This window comes from Hermetia illucens, chromosome 4, assembly GCF_905115235.1.
Source record: "Hermetia illucens chromosome 4, iHerIll2.2.curated.20191125, whole genome shotgun sequence".
NCBI lineage: Eukaryota > Metazoa > Arthropoda > Insecta > Diptera > Stratiomyidae > Hermetia > Hermetia illucens.
In genome coordinates, this window is record NC_051852.1 from 147,690,762 (window position 1) to 147,712,995 (window position 22,234).

Here is a 22,234-nt window from a genome sequence, read left to right on the forward strand (position 1 = left end):
TTTCATGTTGCTATGCTATGAGTCGTCTTATCACAACTGCTTCTGAGCAGAATGCCTTAGAACAATCCTTCTTGCTCCGCAGGAAAACCAGACTTGGATTTCTGCACGCTTCCTTACAGATAAGCTTTTCTTGTCAAAATAGATTGGTTTGTGCTATCAGTCATATACATATATAGTACCATTTATCTACGCTCCCAGAAAGCCACTGACTGCATGACCCATCCTGTAGTGTATGGCTTGGTAGCGACACAAGCATATCGCCGCTGTACCAGTCGAATTACAGTCGATTTCTGCACAGCTCACTAATAATGGCAATTACCGCCTCACGTTTAAGATTAGTCCAAGAAAATCCTATGTAACCTTGCACTGATTGAGGTTAATGCGTTTCTGAATTCCTTCGTCTGTTATCCCGCTCCTCCTTTCCATCGCTATGCATTTCGGGTCAACGTTTTCATTTGGCAGAGCAAAGACAAACTCTTCAGACGCTGCTTCACCCTACAAAGTAGCCTCGCCGAAAGCGGATACAGATGTTATTAACTCCGAATATATTGTTTCAAAAACCCGATAAAGATGCAAATTATATCGACCGAAAACCTTCGGTTTCAGCCTTTGCTGGCCTTGTAGCCTGAGTGTAGACCACTAGCAAAATGTAAAAAGTTGCTCCTCAAAATGAATAACTCAAACAAAAAAATCACTCTTTCGCGTGAAGAGCATATTCTCGGATCATGTGGATTCTTCGGATGCGGCTGGCATTCCTGCCTTTATAGAGTAATCTTTCGCATGCGATAGATTACCCTTACTAAGAACAAAAATCGTCTCTGGGTAAATTTGCACCTTCCCTTTTTCTGTTGGCCTCTTGTTCGCAACTTGTCCATCCATTATTAGGCTTCATTTCGTTTCTCAACAGTTTCACTATAGGCGCCAGTTTTTTTTTCCATTTTCAGACCTTCAATTCTGTTTCTTGTCTCTCCATTTGTCTTTTTTCCCCAGACCATACGCCAGTGTATGGGATTTTTACCCACTAAAACTCACCCCCAGCTCCTGTCCTTTTCTTCGCGGAATCACGACAAAATATTACGATGTGGGATGGACATGGTTCTAGCCCCTCCCTTCACCACATTTTTCTCGCCCCTTCTGCCTTTCTCAACCTACACTAAATCCGCTCCACCAATTACATTCCAGCTTTCCTGACATGCAAGCATTTCCCCAGTTAGACTTTGTGGTGCTATTGTTCTTCCCACTGTCTCTTCTAAACACTTCATTTCCTTTGCGAATAAAAGAATGAAAAATGAAAGAAGGCGTGCTCCTTCATAATACGTCGCAACTGGGACAATTACGTGAGCTCTTCTGTTTAACTCTCTACATGTATTTACCGTATCCACCATGTCCCATGGAAAACTGTGTGAGATCCCAGTTTATCTCACCATGCTTTCTCTGCATCCAGGCCTTGATGCAGGGAATCAATCTTTGAATCCATAGATCCTGCTTCGCCCGTTCCCAGCGTTCTTGCTACCTACTCAACGATTCCTCCTTTTTGAAATTGTTCACGTGCCGAAGAGAATAACCGGGCATCGACATGATTCCCACTAGCGCGTGCCTACGCACGTGCTTTATTTGGGATGGTTTGAAAGCCACAGTACCCTCTCAAGGCTGTCATCCTAGAAACTACGCTCATCGTGTAAGCGAGTCATACACAGTGCAATTGCTCAAACTATCGGTGCATAGAGCAGTATGGAGTTCACTAGTGTAGCTACAAAGAGCCTACGGCTACATCGCGGGTCCCTGATATCTGGTACCATGCTTGTCAGAGCAGTGTTAGCACGAGCACCTTAATGAAAGCATGGTAGTATTCCATTGCTCGTCTCTAATATGGGCGGTTATTTTCTTACGACCCTTCATGTTAAATAGAATTTTATTCTCCCGGAATTTCTCATTTGGTTGCAATTGGTTCCACTTCCTAATTGTCACTAAGTAATTCTTGCTTTCCATGCATCTTTAGCCAAATCAGCATTAGGTTTGAAAGTGTAGTTGATCTGGCTATACAAAAACCGAATTATCGGCCTAATAAGCCTCCCAGATTTTCTACAACATTGTCATTCCGCAATCTTTCCATCATGCCTCAAACAACTCCACAAATATCTCCAGCCTGGACTGAACAGCTAGTTTAAGGAATTTGTTTGGTACACCGTCAAGTTCCCTCGTTGCTTCAGGTAATAATATCAAATCTAATGTTCTCTGGATACTGTTACCGCGTCTGCATCCCTGAGGAGAGAAATTCTGAGCAATCATCAGGAAAACATACGTGATTTGCTGGGTTGCCTGTTCGAGGCAACCTTCGGACCTCCGAAATACGGCGCAGCTGTAACAGTTAGGGGAACTCTTCTGTTTAAACCTGCACATGTATTTACCCTATCCACCATGTCCCGTGAAAAACTGTGTGAAATCGCAATTTATCTCACCATGCCGTCTGTACGTCGACACCTTGATGTCGGGAATGAATCTATGACTCTATGCCGGACCCATCATAGATTCGTGTCATTTTATCGGCCAAAATTTCAATCCCCATGGTATCCACTACCGTGTAAGCCGCTTCATCTAAGAGGGTTTAACAGCCGCAGCATTCTCTCAAGGCTGTTATCCTGGCTACAAGGTATATCATTGCCCCTCTCTGATGCAGGCGGTTATTTCCTTCTGACACTACATGATAAGCACCGTTTTATCCTCCCCAACTTCTTCATTAGGCTAAAATTGGTTCCATTTCCGAGTTGAATGCATTTCGCACGTCAAGATTCTTGCTTTCCGTGATTCTTCAGTCAAATCGTTATCAGGTTTGAAGGTGTAAACAGTTGATCTAACTGTACAGAAACCGAATTTTCGGGCTAATAACCTTCCCAGACTTTCTACAACGGAGCAGTTTGTCGTTCGCTCCTACAAGTTTTCCATAGTATGCAATCCATTCAACATTCCTCATACAACTCCATAAATATTTCGAGCCTCGACTTAACAGCTAATTTAAGGGCCTTGTTTGGAATACCATTAAGTTTCCTCACTGCTTCAGGTGTTATTACCAAATCTAGATTCTCTGTATATAGGTGCCGGGTCTACGCCTCTGAGGAAAGAAATTCTGAGTAATCGTCAGCTAAACATGTGGTTTGCAGACCTGCTTGACCTTTAAATCATGAAATCCGCTGTCCCTCTTACTTCGCTGTGTAGTTAGCTTGAGGCTTCTTCAAACTTCCCTAAAGGTACGTTCCTTCACTTCCTCGTGTAGCTCGACACATCCAGTTAGGTCTTCTATTGAGGAAGGTATAATCTTCCAGTATGGATAAATCGCATATGATCCCTCAGTTATATGCAACCACACCTCCATAAATGGTTGTTCGTCAATTGTTTTCGCAGACCAACTAGACATGCCTCCAGTTCTTAGGCTTGGAGGCTCCCAACTGCTTAGCTTGTTCTTCATGTCGAAGACGATTAATCGGGCACTGCGGGTGTAGTGTTCACTAATGTTCCAAAATATTAAAAGCTAGTGAAAAACTAACAAAAGTCATAATTTTCAACCGTATCCTCTTTTACGATGTATTTCAACCTGCCCATCGTTAGCCAATGTGGCATCTAGCTACGTGAAGGGTTTCAAATAACGACCCGCCCCCCCCTCTCAGGTTTGACAGTGAACTTTCCATTCTGTGATACGCGTCCGTGGCAAGGTTGTCCAGCATATCATCGAACAAAACCTATGTGAAGGTATATGCCGTCTATCAACCTAATTTTCCCACATTAAATAACGCCTTTTTCAAACTCACGATGCTGACCACTTTCGACAGTATGTTCACTATCCAGACCCTCACTTCTGCGCACAACACGTTACATTCCCTGCCAATGTCACCCTTTTCCCCAAATCTTCTGTATCGGACAAGTCAATCAACAGCACTTCTGGATTCACTCGCCAGATATCCCTCCTACAAACACTTGAAGCATCTCTTCAAAAAGATTTGTCCCCTAGAGCGACAGATCACCCATCTAACATGCACCACGCAATTCGAAGCTTAAGCTCTGCCTCTGCTATTGATGAAATAGTTGCCGTCTATGTTCCATCTTGCCTATAAGTATTTCCACTTAAATTGCTCTGCTGAGATAGTGGTCCAAGCCAAATGAAGGATAGCTTTCCTGGGCCCATATGCTGCCCAACATTTTTTTTCTGCGCCAGAGTGAAAATATCCCCACACTTCGGAATGTTCAGAGAAATCCTCTGATCGCAGTCTCTTACCGCACTACATGTTTAGGATCTAATAATCGCTGAACCCTTCCTGAATGCTTCAGTACGCGATACGGAGGGGCGACCTCGTGCGCTCGGGCGGTTAATGTTGTTACGGCTTAGGAACCCAATCGTTTGTCCTTGAACGCGACCTTCTAGACTTTTATTGAGGACGTCATATGGAGCGACGTATCCTTTCTAAGCCATTAAGATGCAACGGTGGCTAAGCTATTCAACACTGGGGTTTGTCCACTCCCTAAAGCCACCGGTACTGGAGTTCTTTGTCCCTTCACTGTAACTTTACACCTTCATCCATTTGGGTTTATTGCTCTGTAAAACCTTCCATAGGCATTCTTGTGCACATGTGGACGTTTTCATCCCACTTGCCTTACCTGCGAATAAACACACCCATGCACACCTCCAAATGCGTGCATGTTCATACCTTGTTGATATTCCCTTGTCCGCACGAAGGACCGCGCTTAATGGAACCTCTGGCAACTACTTACAGGTCAAACTGGCTGTCTTGTTTTCAATTTGTCCGTCTGCCACACGCACAGAAACACAAGTTGTGGTGTTTCAGTTCGATTTGATGATTGATTCACTTAGACCAATTCTAATCTTCATTATCATCGTCAAGGGCGGTGTTCGGTGTACGCAGTCTTTATAGGGAACTCCAAACATCCCGGTTTTGCGCGAATTTCGATAGTTCGATATCCCTAGCAATTGTCGCGAGTCCTGGCTTAGGCTAAAATTCCAAGTTTCGGCAGAATACATAAGAACGAACAAGATCATTGTCTTGCAGAGTAGAAGCTTTTGACCTTACATATGGTGAGACGTTTCAGCAGATCTTGTCGAGCTGAAATAGGCTCCTTTGTGCGTGAGTAGATTTCAACATGATAACATTATCGGCTGTGATATTCGACCCAAGATAGCAGACACTTTTCATAATTTCAAAGTCTTAGAGAAAGTCCTATCTTCATTGTTTTCAGTTAACCGCTGCTATTGGAGATTTTCGGTGTTTTGTTTGGGCGCTGACGTCATTTTTCCCATGTATAAGTGAAATGCCCATCTTCAGGCATTGATTCTTTGTCCCAAAACCTCATCCTAAGAATGCTCCTTCACATTTTGGACATGATCATAGTGAGTTATGCCGCAGATCCAACGCAATATCTTTGTTTCTATTATCGCAAGGCGGCGTTCATTGCCATTGTGGCCGGTTAGCACTTAAAACTTTAGAGCGCAACAAAGCTAACTACTTGTTCTTATAAACCATTGGCGAGAGGGGAGTGCGGTTAGGAATGTGATAATCCAGGGTTTCTAATACGAAACCCCTGATCATTCTCCACGTACTTTTTAATAATAAGCTTTCCTTTAAACTCAACCGGCAAAGATGCCATTCCGGATACTACACAGAAATCCAATGCAAAGGACTCGCTTGCTTCTTGCATGAAAATAAAGGCAAACCGAGTCGATTTGGCAGTGATATTACCTCAAAACATTAATCATACTCATCATTGATGTGTTTATTTAATTCTTCCCCGTTCCCCCCCCCCCCTCCCCCCCCCCCCCTTCATCATCAAAGGCAGACGTCATAGGAATTTGGATAGTAAAAGATCCTTCAAATAAACTCGAACAGGAGTTCTGGAGGGAAACCAGCCTCTTAAATTCTTATAGAAATATATCTCGATCATGGATGGAATATGGAAGGAATCACCGATACTATGTTTGGAAGGAGTCTCACTAGCCTAGCTTCGATCCAAATATCAAGACCACACGTATCAGTTATGCGAAATAGACCTTTAATAGAAGAAAAATATTCTTCTATGAACTTCTATTAAATAAAAAGAATTTAATAAAACAATCGGCTTAAGTGTGACCGGAAATGTTCGATAATAGGCCACAGATTCCCGAAAGACAATCGGTCCCACTGCCACTCAGATGATTACTTTAATTGCCTCGGATTTTGTGGCGTTAAACACAGGCCTTTGTTTCCAAAATCACTCATATGCTGTAGATTATCGAATTGAGATTTGGCAAATAGGGCAGCCGTTCCTCAAAGGGGATGGAATTTGGAAAATCATCCTTATCATCCTTAAGTCAGTTTCGCCTTATGGGCCGAAGCGAAGTCCCACAGAATAACCCAAGTCGCATCACAAAGCTACTGATGGGCCCACGGAAGTACCACAGTCTCGAGAATATTTTGGCAATAAATTTTCTTGGTTGATTTTGATCCCTTGATACACGCAAGCAAGGGTTATCTGGCCAAACCATAATTGATTGCGAATTTTGACAGTTTTGACAATCTCCAATGAGTACCTATAAGCCAGAAGGCCCCGCATACCGAACATTGCCATTTTGATTATTTTGGGCTTGCTCCATGGTGAATAGATTCTCAACAGTAAAGAGGATGCCTTTCCTATTAGTAACCAGCAGCCCGACGTTGATCTCTTTGCAGCAGCGCGAGCTTGTTTTCACCAGTAAGGCACTAATCTTTTTGAAGCTGATGCAGTTTGATATTAGGCTCATTTTTTGGCACTGATTCGTTGCTGATACCGGTTTCATAGGCAATTTTCCTGAAGAAGCCTCGGATTAGGAGTATTGTTTCAAATTTTGTAGTATATAAGTTACATGATATGGGCCTATTAACCTACATCTTGAATTTAAAGACCCTTTTCTGCTTCTTTTGATTGTCAGTAGGATTCTAATAAAAAAGAGCTCCGAAAACCGGTTCAACCCTAACATGGCAAGGACTTGTGGAAACCTCGAATGCCCATGCCTTATCTTGAGATGGAATGACAATGGGTTACGATTTGTCCTTATTTGACAATATCACCTGCATTAGCAAGATGCCCAGCTTGGTTTGATTAGGTATTTCTCACAAAATAACAAATTAATGATGTTACTAAAGTATTAGAACGACAGAGATCAGTACAAATCTCCCGTTCACTGCAGTGCCTGGAAGCCGAATTGACTAGCTTTTCCTGGAAATTAATACTACCCTAGACTTCCAGACTCCCTGCACTTACCTACCGTCCTCAGAGCTAAACTTAGGAGCAACAAGGTTTTCATAATTAAGCTGTGTTAAGATGGTCTCACATTGAGTGGCACGTGACGAAATAAAGTGGTCCTAACCTTTGTGATCCCAACTGAGCACAATTAACAACGAGTTTCATTTGGCCGTATCTTAGACTATTACCTATTCATTGAGTTTATGATTAAACTTAGTCGAACTATCTAAAACCTTTTCTCCTCCTTCTAAACGCATTCATGAAAATCAAACAACTTCGTTTAATTGCAACTCACAGGAATAATGTCGTTTCAAATTATCCTTTTAATCAACCATGCCCTCATTTTTTCCAAGCTCCTTGAACAAAAAGGTGATTATGTGCTCCAATCTGCTTTCAAGATATCCGATAAAATGAAATTTTAATTTCAAAAACTCTCACATGACTCCTGTAGTAGGAGAGCCCTCGTATTTCAAGCAAACGTTTTCTTAACACTTTGGAACTTGTTCCTCAGGTCGGGTACTTGAAGGATAACATTATATAATGGGACAAAATTGTAATTAAGTGGAGACTAGTCTATGAAAGCCAGATGAGAAGCTAAAGTTTCAAACTTTTCAATGTGATTTTCCGGACTATATGCAGGAGTTGAATTTGTGTATGTGATTAATGAGAATACGTTAGGGGTTTTCTCCGTAAATCCTTTTGCAGTTGTTTAACTCTGCATACATAAAAAAGAAATTCAATTAAAACCTCTTCCAAAGCGCCCATATTCATCGTCATACTTTTCTTTTGTCATTTTTTTCCCAAGAAGTTCACAAAACTTCTTAAGCTCTTCTCCAATATTTAAATTTGGTGGAAATATGGTAGAAAGCCTGGAGGAAACTGAAATGTGAAAGTTAAATAAAATTTCATTTTTATAATCGCGGAAACTTTCAATGGCAGTACTTGCATTGTAGTCATGGGAGCAAAATGAAAAAGAGACGTCTAGTTGAAATCTACGTAAAGCACAGGACTAAAGTCATGCAATATCGAACTTTTATATTAGCAAGTTTCAAGGACTTGCAATGAATAGGAAAATGAGCCAGGCAAGCGGAAAAACTGCGAGGAAAAAGTAATTCAATTCAGATAATTACAACTTTAGAGGAAATTTTTTAAAAAAAATTTAAAAGTGATTCATGGAGAAGCAACTTTGATTGTTCGCAATTTTTTATTATAATTGGTAATTAATTGAAAGTGACATTTAAAAAATCTTTTATGGTCGAATATCTTCACTCATATGTACAAATATGTATTATTCGAAACATTAATTGCCAAATTTATTGGTACTTGCAATAAATACTTAATTAATATTTAGAGTAAATACTTAAAACCATTCAACCATAATTAAATCATTTCGCTTCATTACTTTTCATCAACAATCGCAATAATATCCTCTCATGAATAATCAAAATGACTGTTTCCACCAAATTGAAAAGCGAAGCACAATGTTCGTTACACGCAAAACTTTTTAATAAAATTGGCACTGCTTTTCTAAACTACACGATTGCATGAGTTTGATAGCCAATATTCAGATACTTTTAGTTTTTCAATTAAATCATTGAAGCAGGAAAATATAGTATACTTTGCGGTTGCACAATAAAAATCCCAATTAGGACAGAGGTTAACCGTGGAAATAGAACCTCAGAAATTACGGAAAAATCAGACAATTCAAGTGAAGTGGGCAGGCAAATGTTAACATCGGTGCTCAGCTTTTTTTCTAATTTAGTTACAGGGCATATATGCATTTTTCGTCCAGTCTCTACTAAAAATTATATGATTAACGCAAGTTATGATTGAAAAAGGAGACTAGACAATTGCAGGGCCACATTTTTTATCCCAAAAATGAGCCACAGTTCCATCTTAACGCCATCTTAAACGATCACAGTCCTAAAGGACAAAGAAAGGTGAGTCGCGAGTCAACCGGGTCTCAAAACGGAGACAATGATCGAACTAATCCTTCAGGTTCGGAATTTCGAAACAATGGGCTCACGCTATCCATAAAAACTTCAAGGCAACAAGGTGTTCAACCTCGGACCGGACTGATAACTCGGCAGCGACCCCAGAAACTATCCACTGAATACGCTTAAGTCCTTATTAAATATGTATTAGATCACTAAGTAAAGTGGATGCTGTTAAATATCTCATCCAGCAGGCTAGCAACTGTAATCTGAAGATGGTAACATAATCACATACTATTTCTATGAGTACAATAGACACTCATTGAAAGAGTGACCCCAAACCTCTCAAATTGATCCATTAACTATGAATGAATAGATGGACAGAGAACTTGTGTAGGGTCCGACTTGTGGCCCTACATTGCAGCCTGTTGATTTATCAAATTTCCTTCAAGTAAATAGTCTCGTCCTAATCACTATGTACAGAGGATATTCCGCCAAGTACACCGGATCAAGCCCCTATCGAGAGCATTGCTATTTTTGTACGGCACAAGTACGGGCAGTCTAAGTTAATAAGAAAGGCGGGCTCATCCTCTTCGTCTAATCAGCCTGCATGAAAGGTCTTCGTCGTAGACACCGATCATATAAAGATGCTTACCAGGGCCTGTTTTTGAATTTCTTCAGTTTCTAGAGGGGAATGTTAGCCCAAAAGGTACCTACATGTCACATTTCGGATTCATTGTAGGTATCACTTTTTGACCCTTCTACGGTAGACAGAAGGGTTTCTGGTTTCTTAGATGACAGCCTTTCCAGGAAATGGCTTGACTCTGTAGTCCCGGCAGAAGTTGGGTGACATGAAATCACTGTCCATTTTCAAAATTGGGTTAGTGACTTTGTGGATGGCATTTCTGTGTTCGCGTCCAATAGTTGCTTACATACCATTTAGTTGTACTTCGTATGTGGCAAGCCTCTCCTCTCCTCTACTTTTATTACTTTTACTTTCTTTAGTTTATTTTAAATTATTTAAATTAATTGCGAGGAGTGACTCCTCGAACTCCAAATGTCGTGGCTAACGTGATTCGCAAGTTGTTCGCTCCGCCACAACACGCCACTCCCAGCTGAAACTAAAGGGGGGTTTCAGCGAGGAACCGGACGCATGGTTCCCTCAACCCGGCTGCCACGTCACATGCCTTTCGCCCTGGTCGCCTTTTCTTCCTGGACGAAGGGTTTTACTAGTGCCAAGGGGACCATGCTCCCGACTTGGAGCCTATTATAATGTCGGCCTCGCTCAAGGTCTTCGAAGGGGCCCTCATAAGGTAGCTGTTGCGAAGCACCGCTACTGCTGGTCATTGTCCTTTGGCATATTCTGCTACGAATGTTAATTGGTGGTCGATGGTTGTTAGATTTCCTGGGGGCGCCGGCTCCCTCAGTGCGCCTGAATACGTGGTAATTGACGGGTTCGCTGCCGCGAGTAAGAATTGCTACAATCGTGGCGGAGTCTTCTGACAGTACGAATAGCCCACACTTTCAATTTTCGCGTTCGCCACCTGTTGAGCGTCCTCGACAACTGGAAACGAACTGCTCTCGGTCGCACAAGTAATGGGATGTGAGAATTTTGTTTTCCTTCATAGACAAACTTTTGTACTGGAATTAACCAGTAGTCACAAACTACTTCACTCCAAAAATCGAATTCCGATTTTCGTTTGTGTTTCGGGGACATCAATTGTAATTTAAATGTTTATTTTTATTACTTTTAAAATATTATAAAATAATATTAAAATATTATAAATAAATATTAATTATTTTTATTTTAACTTAATTTAAATTATTTAAATTAATTGCAAGGAATAACCTCTCTTCTCTTGCTTGACCTCTCGAAATCCAACTGACATGGAAAACCAATTTTCGCTGTCAAAAATTTGTTCACTCCGCCACACTCCTTTTATTATTTGGTTCCAGGATACCAGTTGCAACAACACATCCGAGGAAAGGTAGCTATACTCTTCATAGCACTCCTAACACAGGCAAATTAATTTTTGGGCCAGGATAAGTTCTCAGCAACAACAGACAAACCTTTGCTCTACCTTTGGCCAGCGTACACTCCTAGCTACTTTAACTCATTCAACAGCGGAAGTTGTTTTCCAGAAATATATGGGAGTTCGAATTAATACAGCATCCTATTTCTGGCACAGGCTAGGAAACTATTTTTTTGGGTTAGTCATAAGATTTTCCCGACTGAACCAGCCTTCCAACAAATGCAGAATTCGCTAAACAAGCTTTCCTCGGTCATATTCCTGGTCAGGATAGAATCGAGAGGCTTTCAAATCACCATCCAAAATTAAGTCATCACTATTTCCATGGGGCTTTTGATCGTTTCCCATCGTTTCTTATAACATTCACGTGCTTTCTGGGTCGGCCTGCAGCGTGGCCTTTTATAAAGAAGGACTAGGTAAGGCTAAGCATAGTAGAGTCACTCCAATTACCCATATATCTTAGTTATCTCTTTCCCTGATCTCAACATATTATTATAATTTTACCTGAGGTTAGTGTTAAGTGCATTGCCAAACTCTCTTCCTTTGTCTAGAGTTAGGAGCAGCATGTCATGTGAATAACATGACAGAATTAAAAATTTTCTCATACTAAGGATACTGATAACGTGAGTAATTTCCTAGGCGTAATATCCTGACTTGTCTAGTAAGCATGGCCCACAATGATGATAGCAGAACTCCCCTTTGGGGATATCCCTTTCGTATAAAAAAATACATGGTCTCACCATAAAAGTGCACTTTAGCGAGCCTGAGTTCCAATAATGATCGTAGTAGGATAATATATAGTACTTTTTATTTTGTTGCTTCTGGCGGCTAATATCAGACGCGTCCAGAAAGTAAATGTACTGGGACTCTAACGACCGTAGGGCATGATTTTCGACATATTGGCAACACTGTGTTGAATCCTGGCTCCTTCCCTTCAAAATGAGACCAATTTAAGGTTAGTATGTTGAGAACCCTTGACCCAGGACCATCTCTTGGGAAAAATGTCGATCCAATCTCCGACCAAGTAAGAAATTTCCGCCCAATGCTGCCAAACAACTCATTTAAATGAGAGATTTTGATCCCTGATTAGGTAATGATCAAAATTCACTGGAGTTATTTTGCCGAGGTAGGACCTTGTCGTTTTTTGAACGCTTAATTAACGAGCTAACAGCGAAGTTGTCCGTTTCCATTTATTATGCCGATGTGCACTACTATTGTTTCCCTATGTGTCTGCTTATATGTTGAACTTACCCAGATATATCTTGATATCGCCACACCATAGAACACCGAATGCCCATTCTAAGGTGGAATAGAATTCATCTTTAGTTTCGCCTTCGTCATCCTCTATAGGTGAACCCGACGTTAAAGAATTTAGTGTTGATGAAAATTAGGCGCAAAAAAACTCCTATGGTCCCTAGAAAGTTTCTTCAGAGGAGCAAAAGCTACAACAAGAAAAAGCGACCTACCATTTTACGTTTAATCAAGCGGAAAGTTACACGTCTTTCGGGAATTCGAAAAGAGTTCACATCAGGGAAACTACATACAAGAGCAAGGCGGCACGGAACGTCAAAGGCAAATACGCAGCTTAGGTACGAGCTAGCTAACTCTTGCGTTTGTCGATGAAGCCTGGATAGTTTTCTTGTGGATACTTCCCCTCCCATGCACCACATACGCGACCCTATCGCCAAAGTAAAACCGCAGATGATTGAAGAACGTCGAACATGTGCAATGCTTTTCTTTCACCATACACATTCAAGCAATGCGCTGGGAAACGAATCTCTTGTATGTAGTCTTCTTGGCTCACAAGTTGAAATAAAAATCGAAGTCAAAAGTGAAAACCTATTCCTATTGCTAGGTCTAGGCACTGTTTCATTATCAAAATATTTTTTTTTTCAGTAATTTCAATCAATTTCAGTCGACTTCTGACAAATATCTCTCACACAAGTTTCAATTATGTAGAATTTCAGCTAATTTGACACTGATGTACAGCATACAATACCTCGCCCTGAAAAAAAGATACAACTATCTATGTATGCCATGTACTGGTAAAACATTCTTGTCAAAATAACCGATTCGCAACCGAAAATTTTTCTTGGCCTTCCGCTCCATGTGAACTGCCCCATTAGCCACTCATGCATGCCTTCTAATTTCAATTAAATTTTCAGTTAGCCCATCTCAATCAACTTTTTAGTGAACTTCTGTTTTTAGATAAGTGTTCAGTGTTAATGATTATCGATAGTCAGCAGCTAAGAAAGTTGATAGAAACTCAATCAGGAAAAGCAATAAATTCAGTCCTACAAAATTCGCCTAGTCAACTTTCTTTCCATGTTCAACAATTAATTTCAATGTTTAGAAAGATGAAATTTGTTTCAAAAATACTGAAAAACGTAACTGATTCCATTTGTTCTTTTTGTTTACTCCCAAGCTTATCTAATCGATGTTGCCCGCTGAATATATGACACCAACTTTTCTGAATTGCATCCCTTTTTGTTTTATTTTTTTCACTTTCTTTATTCCTTTAGTTTGATAGTGATCTGAGAAGTTTTATAAGAAGTTTTTGCGAACTGACTTAGTAATTTCTTGTTTTTCTTCTTTTTTCTTAGGTTCAAGCCATTGTTGATCATCATCATGCATCTGACTCTACGAAAACTGCTACTAAAGTACGTTTCGCCGAACAAACTTCAGATATATTCAATCAATCAGTAGATGGAGACAGCCAGGAGAAGGTAAAGTTTTTTGACTTATTTTTCGAACTTTTAGGAAAATTCTTCCGGTTTCTGCCAATTATTTATTATCGATTTATGCAGGAAACATCCTTGGAGAATAATACAGAAGACGGAAATGAGAATAGTGAGAAACCGAATGGAGAATTATCTCCCAATCATAGTACAACGCCGGAACCTGTAAATCAAACTAATAATCAAAGTTCCGAAAAGGAAAAGGAGAAGGGACAGGACGAAGATGAGAAGGAAAAATCGGAAGCTGCTACAGATAGTGGCAATGAGAAATCTAAACCAAATATTAAGCCGTGAGTATTTCCTGACCCCATTTTCTCTATATTTGGTTCTTGCAGTGAAAATCACCCTTACTGAACCTAATTTTAATTATTGTATATATTGTATAAAAAAATAAAATGTCTGTAGATATCCTTAAAAAAAAATACAGTTATTCCTGCTCCGTTCATGAAATAATCCCGAATCCTTTTTTCTATCTATTTTCAGTGACGAAAGCAATGTACGAAGAATGCACACGGCTGTGAAACTTAACGAAGTTATTGTAAATAAATCGCATGATGCACAGTTGGTAATCTTAAATTTACCCGGCCCACCGAAAGACACGAGAATAGATCGCGAAAGCAATTGTATCCTTTTTGTAAAATGCAAAATTGTTTAATATTTTTTTCAGCATTTAACTACCAGTATGGAGGTGGGAAAGACTTCGCATTCTCTCATGACTTAAAAAATAGACCGTGAAACTTATTGTGTAGGGGTTGATTACCGTGATGGTATCTCCTGACAGTGTGGAAGGATCAAATCATGTAGTAGTAGTAAAGATACCAAATTTTTTCGACTTCTATATAAGTTGGTAGAAAAGAAAGATACAAATACACATTCTGGGGGCCGCCCAATTGCTTAATCTTTTGTGTATTTGAGCCTTTATGAACTACCTTAGAGTAAAATATTTTGGAAATAGATTTGGGTGGACCGAAACAAATCTGGAAATTGTTGGAAAGATTTTTTGAAGAAAGAATGAAAGCTTAAGTTAAAAATTTTTAAATTTTAGTACAACGCTCCCCCAATTAAGCTAATGATCTCATCATCATCATCAACGACGTAAGAGCCGGTATCCGGTCTAGGCCTGCCTTAATAAGGAACTCCAGACATCTCAGTTTTACGCCGATGTCCACGAATTCGATATCACTAAAAGCTGTCTGGCGTCCTGACCTACGCCATCGTTCCATCTACCATAGATATTGCCCTTATAGACTTTCTGGGCTGGATCATCCTCATCCACACGGATTAAGTGACCCGCCCACCGTAACCTATTGAGCCGGATTTTATCCACAACCGGACGGTGATGGTCTCGCTCACAGATTTCGTCGTTATGTAGGCTACGGAATCGTCCGTCCTCATGTAAGAGGCCAAAAATTCTTCGGAGGATTATTTTCTCGAACGCAGCCAAGATTTCCCAATTTTTCTTGCTAAGAACCCAAGTCTCTGAGGAATACATGAGGACTGGCAAGATCATTGTCTTGTACAGTAAGAGCTTTGACCCTATGTGGTGAGACGTTTCGAGCGGAACAGTTTTTATAAGCTGAAATAGGCTCTGTTGGTTGACAACAACCATGCGCGGATTTCCTCATCGTAGCTGTTATCGGTTGTGATTTTCGACCCTAGATAGGAGAAATTATCAACGATTTCAAAGTTGTAGTCTCCTATCTTTATTCTTCCCGTTTGACCAGTGCGGTTTGATGTTGTTGGTTGGTTGGTTTTTAGTGCTAACGTTGCCACTATATACTTTACCTTGCCTTCATTGATGTGCAGCACAAGATCTCGCGCCGATCGCCGCCTGCTCGATCTGGATGAAGACAGTTTGTATGCCTCGGATCGTTCTTCTCATGATGTCTATATCGTCAGCATAGGCCAGTAGTTGGGTGGACTTAAAGAGCATCGTACCTCTTGCATTTACCTCAGCATCACGGATCACTTCCCCGAAGGCCAGGTTAAAGAAGACGTATGATAGACGTAGACCGTTGTTGATGTCGAATGGTCTCGAAAGTGATCCTGCTGCTTTTATCTGGCCTCGTACGTTGGTCAGGGTCAGCCTAGTCAGTCTTATCAATTTCTTTGGGATTCCAATTTCTCTCATCGCCGCGTACAGTTTGGCAATGCTGTCATAGGCGGCTTTGAAGTCGATGAAAATATGGTACAACTGATGACCATATTCCAACAGTTTTTCCATCGCTTGCCGCAGAAAGAAAATCTGATCTGGTGCTAATTTGCCTGGAGTGAAGCCTCTTTGGTATGGGCCAATGTTGTTCTAGGCGTATGGGGCTATCCGACCTAGCAAGATAGTGGAGAATATCTTATAGATGGTACTCAGCAACGTGATACCTCTATAATGGCTGCACTGTGTGATATCTCCCTTTTTATGTATGAGACAGATAATGCCTTGTTGTCAGTCGTCAGGCATTGATTCGCTATCCCACACCTTGAGCACAAGTTCATGAACCACTTGGTGTAATTGGTCACCTCCATATTAAACCAATGCGGCTGTAATTCCATCGACTCCTGGCGATTTCTGATTTTTAAGCCGATGAATTGCACGGACTGTTTCTTCTATACTTGGTGGTGGCAGTATTTGTCCGTCGTGTTCAGTTGGCGGGACCTCCAACTCGCCGATATTTTAGTTGTTGAGCAGTTCATCAAAATACTCAACCCATCGCTCCAATATGCCCATTCTGTCAGAAATCATTGTCTCGGCAGGATGAGCATCGAGGTGCATAAGGTTTCATCCTGCTGACTTGTTGGTAAAACTTCCAAATACTAAAAGCCTTTGCACTGCGCTCCTATGACTGCGTCTTACTCTTAAACTTCAATGAAGTCAGAGCCTTAAAAAATGCCTTTGATGTTTTCAAGTAAATCTGGATCCGGCATCAGAGCCTTGCTCCCTGCAGATTTCATTCCGACGACTCCACCTATTTCTAACCCGAATATTGCATTGGTCCGAATTACCCTAACTTTCCTTCCATTGGAAATCTACCAATTATTATTCAGAATATTGCAAACATTAAATTTCGATATATCGCTCTCCTATGAATCGTTTTACCGTAATGGAAGGTGGCTTGCGTCCTCTGACACTACTATCGGAAAAAAATCCAACACGACTTGGAAAATTCTTCTATCTGCAATTTTTTTGAATTTTTTTTTCTGCAACCTCCGTCAATACCAAAACGTCTTCGTTCCCATCCTCGCCTCCGTTTTATCAAAATAATTTTGACTAAAAAGTAATTAGATCTCCCAGATGCTCTAGGATTCGTGGGTCGACTTGGTAGAGCTTCGGCCTTTCGACTTCCTTGGTCTTGGTTCGAAACCTTGCTCATAGTTATTTGTGTTCATCTTTATGCTGTAAAGTTGCTGTACGCTTGTCGCTTACACGGCATTAAGTGTGATGAAATTGAAGTACAGTCAGTGCGGGGAGGAGAAGGAGAGTGATTTCCCTCGAGCCTGTAGTTGTCTCGCGGGTGAGGATGGAATAAAACAACTTTAGCAAGTTGGGTTGGTTATCCGATTTCAGGGGGACCCCTTAGCTTTTATCCCAGGTACTGATTTTCTTCTTTCGACCCTATTGGAAGGATACTAGCAAAAGCGGTTCTCGCCCGATATTGAACATTATATAGTCAGATTAGGACTACATACTATTATGAAGCGTTTAGTTTAAACATGAAACCAAAGTAGGCGCTACCTAGTAATACTATGCTCAAGTTCCTCCTTCGGGTTATTGTCAATTCGTCAAAAAGACTTGCATAATGCAATGTCACTCCCGCAAGTCTGCCCTATCAACTGGAGCCCATGAATGTATGTAGTACTCTTACCAGCTCATCTGTCGCTTCCATCAACTTAATTCGTGATGACTTCAATATGCTGATGCGAAACTATAGCTAGGGATATATGTGGGTGGGATTTGTCACAAAAACGCTTTAAACGAGTCGACCCACCATCCTTATTAGTCCTGGTAAAAACAGGTAGCCCCCAAATGAACATGCATCAGTTCGTCTTCCATGGCTAGGCCAGCCGGAAGATTTATCGGTGGGACTCGAATCAAGTTAACTGAAAGCGAGCTCAATACAGCTTCGATGGGTCCTAGTTAGAAAACTTTTAAAAAAATTTGCCCTCGTTACGTTGCGTCTGTCTAGATTTCGTAGAAGATCAGAGTTGCTAGTGGACACCAAATAGGAGCGAAAAGTCCTAGCAGAATAACCAGTGTAGAGTGCACCTAAAACATTGGAAAAGTCGACATAAGCAGACTTGTTGGAGCTTCGTTTTAATAAGATAAAAGGAGGGTCGTTGAGTAAGATTGAATTGATTTTGCTACTTCGGGGAAACCATTTAACTTTCACCCCAGGATCAGATTTTCTCCCCCTTCGAATCTAATTTTCAGTTCACGTAAGAATTTTCATAGATTTCACCAAATCTTGCTAGGCATGAACTTCCAAAGCAACGTAATATTTTTTAATTGGTGGAACTTGAAAACGGGACAATTGGTCTTCATCTTGTTAATCAAATAATACTAACAACGTTGTTGTCCCAAACTTCTTTTCATTTTCTTCAGCCTTTGTCCCGTTCACAAACGGGGTCGGCTCATCGTGATCAAATGCCTGATCTGGATGCAATCTCGAGGCCTTTAAATCCCCATCCAGCGTATTAAACCACCATTGTTTCGGCCTGGCTTTTAGTCGTTTACCCTCGGCTTCGATATTCAGACCGATCTTGGCAAGTGAATTCTCGTTAGAACGAATTACGTCACCATACCATCGAAGATGCCTTTCTCGCAATTTTTCCACAATCGATGCAACCCCATAACGATCGCGGATACCCTCATTTCGGATGTGATCAAACCGTGTCACGCCACTAGTCCAACACAACATCTTCGTCTCCATTACCGCAAGACTTAAGGAGCTGCTGATAAACCCTAATCATTAGGCTCGATTGACGTAATAACAACAGGTTCCTCCTATCTATGCTTTCCAAACTGATGTCATCAATAAAGAGGAGCAATGAAGACCATCTACCTTCTTACTCGAGTGCTCAGCAGACCGAACTGCGAAGGATGTCTTGATATCTGACCGAAAGCTCTCAAGCTATGTCAGGCTGGGCCAATTTGAAAATAACTCAAAATATTTATAACTCGCAAGGTGCAACGCAGAATCCAGTGCCTCTTTCTAGTGTTGAAATAAACAATTTCCAGGCAGAAGAATCTTTCACTGTGGTGCAACGTTTATTTAATATATCGGGAATACCCACGTATACAGATTGATCGAAACTTTTCTAAAGAATTTCCAGTTATAGAATCGCCCTACTCTGACAGAATAGAGTTGTAACAATATATTCTGGGAAAAGTTCGCACACTTTATAACTATGGTGAAAATGATGCGTAAAATCCGGGGTGGAGGCTATTTTCTTTTTATTTCATTCAAATTTCTATTCCAGGTCTCTGAAAATCCGGAGTTAGTAACCCCCTCCCCCTCCTCTCTCATCCTGCCTGCTCAGGTACTACAATTTCACAGCGAGGAAAACGGCTAACTTTTTTGTGAATTGAAGTAATAAAAACTTGTTGTTTCTTTTCCGTTGGTGTGGGTATTTTATTCTTGCAAATACCGATATTTCGGGAACCACTTGTTCCCTTCATCAGTGCAAACAAGTTGTCCCGAAATATCGGTATTTGCAAGAATAAAATACCTACACCAACGGAAAAGAAACAACAAGTTTTTATTACTTCAATTAATTAATCGTTGGAAACACCGCATAATTTCACTCTGAACTTTTTTGTACTTCCTGCTGATAAGTTGCTTAGGATATTGAAGAAGCCAGCAGCATTATTAAGTTTTAGTTGGTCAAGTTTCCTGTCCACCATTTTCCATGCTGTCCTGGTTCTACTACTTACTCTGATAAGAGATGGCCTAATACATATCTAAAAGGGAAAACATTTAATTTAATTAATTATTTAATAAATAAAATCAAAATAAAACGAAAATCAAAAAAAAATAAATTTTCCTTAACCAAAAGAACTCACCCTCCTTTGTCAAAATCAGACATGGAATTCTTAGAAGTACTTACCGAAGGTCTAGAACGAGTTCTAATGGTACGTGGTGGTGGACGCGAGGTCATCACTATTTACTCTTAAGCATTACGCAAACCCTCATCATCAGCGAATACGATGAACAGCAAATTTTACGAACAATTTCGACGAGTAGTAAAAAATATAATAAAAATTCATCATTCTCATCGGAAAATGAAATTTACAACAACAAAAACATCTCTATTTGACGACAACAACAACATCAACAACAATACAACAAAGCGCAATACTATGCCTTGATCAATCCACGAACTATCATCATATTCGTATCTGAAAATAAAAAAGATAATTTTTAAAACAGCGGAAAAAAGAAAACTGAATAAATGCAATTTTTAATGTTTATGCAGAAAATATATGTATGTAATTTTAAATATACAAAACTTGAAAAAAGAACAAAGAACACTTAATGCCAAATAGATTCAAAATAAAACTTGCATGCATAGAATGATAAAATCACGAGGTGTGTGTAATAATTATGAACTCTATCAGCTGAAAATGTTACTCTAATTTTTAAGTTTAGTCAAAAAAATTTCCTTGAAACAAAACAAAAAGTTACGAAGAATCACATTGCGTATGATAATTTCTTTTTTAAGTAGCATAAATAATGATCGTTCTGCTAGATATATTCTGTTTAAAATATTGACTTTAACTTAAAAAAATTATAAATCGAAACAAAAGAGAATCTATTTCTCACTCGTTATTATATTAAGCGTAAATTTGTATATTATTCTCTATTTTTATAACAGCTTTGTATTTTTAGAAGGAAGCAATTTCCTTCCTGCCACATTGCATTTTATTTTTTTGACTAGGAGATATAATTATTAAGTTTTATTTCGTACACTTGTTCCATGCCATGCAATATTTTGATTTTCAATATATATATTTTTTTTCATTTAAAAACAAGACGGGATGACGATATAAAGAGATAAAGTGATTGAAAACATTAGAAAATGAGTGGAAATCTAAAGAACTATTTTATGAGAATGAGAATTACAAAAAAAACCGGTCTGACAAAATATTTCTGAAATAACAAAGAAAATATGATAAATGCTGAAACCGTAAAAAATTATAATTATTCATTTTACGAAAGCATGAAAACTTCACTGAAAAAAAATTACAATCAGGAGATTCAAACAGGAACATATTCAACCTAATTAACCTAAAATAAATTTTATTTTTTTAAATTGTGTTTTCCATCATAAAATAAAAATGCAACTTTCTATTTTTTAATTACAATTAGTACATGTAAATTCCATCTGTTAATTGTTCATATATTTTTTACTGAAACGATATAAGATTTAGATATACACATACATATATAAAACTACATTATATCAATCGTCATATTTTCGAGAACCACTAGTTTTAAATGGAAAGAACAGAATACAATTTCTATATAAAAGTGTTAATTGGAAAAAAAATAAATTCAACCTTCATTGCAAAGTATAAGAATAACTCATTATACGAGCATTTGTTCGTATGAATATAATAAATATATTCGTGCCGTTTTCTTATTTTAAAGGAAAATCAGTTATTAACGAACAATAACCTGCAGGATGCGTTGAATAAGTTTTAAAAAAATGTTGTATTATATAGCGAACATAAGTGCATAAACAAACTTGACTAATATTGTACAGAAGCGAAAAGAAGAGGAGGAACATATATTAGGTTTCGTTAAACCAATTTTAGGTTAATTAGAGCTGTAAATGCGATTGGATATTTACTTTGTTATTTTCTTTTTGTTAAAAATAAAAATTTAATTATCTAAAATTATGAAAGTCGAAAAGCATTCATTATCGTTAGTATATGAATGATTTATTTTGAATAAAGACTAGAAAAGTTTATCAATTTAAAATACTTTTGTTTTTCTTTTCCAATTATTGGTTTTTTGTCTCCTTTTATTTACCTACATATTGTTTGTTGTTTCAAGCTTCTTCCTGTTTTATCCGTTCAACTAGTATAAATTATACCGTCGCAAACTACTAAAGCGCCATAAGCAAATAATGACTGAATGGCTAGCCCACTGTCAAAAAATGCTCAAAAATATCACTTTCTTACTGTTTATATTGCATAATATAAATGGAATCGGCTTGTGAAAAGATAAACCTGAAATAAGCATTTCAGGCTTCATTGAAAAAGTTGCGTACA

The 22,234-nt window shown here is 39.3% G+C and overlaps 1 protein-coding gene across 3 annotated transcripts in view; it reads left to right on the plus strand.

Annotated features, from left to right (window-relative positions):
• LOC119655212 (solute carrier family 12 member 4) overlaps positions 1–21,941 on the plus strand; it is a 497,211-nt gene extending 475,270 nt beyond the window's left edge. For all 3 annotated transcript variants that reach the window (XM_038060988.1, XM_038060986.1, XM_038060989.1), the window contains 4 exons: positions 13,831–13,953; positions 14,035–14,255; positions 14,449–14,588; positions 20,040–21,941. In XM_038060988.1, coding sequence (XP_037916916.1) covers positions 13,831–13,953; positions 14,035–14,255; positions 14,449–14,588; positions 20,040–20,131 — 576 coding nt within the window. In that variant the 3' untranslated portion in view covers positions 20,132–21,941. The remainder of the gene's footprint in view (positions 1–13,830; positions 13,954–14,034; positions 14,256–14,448; positions 14,589–20,039) is intronic.
• The last annotated feature ends 293 nt before the right edge of the window (positions 21,942–22,234 follow it).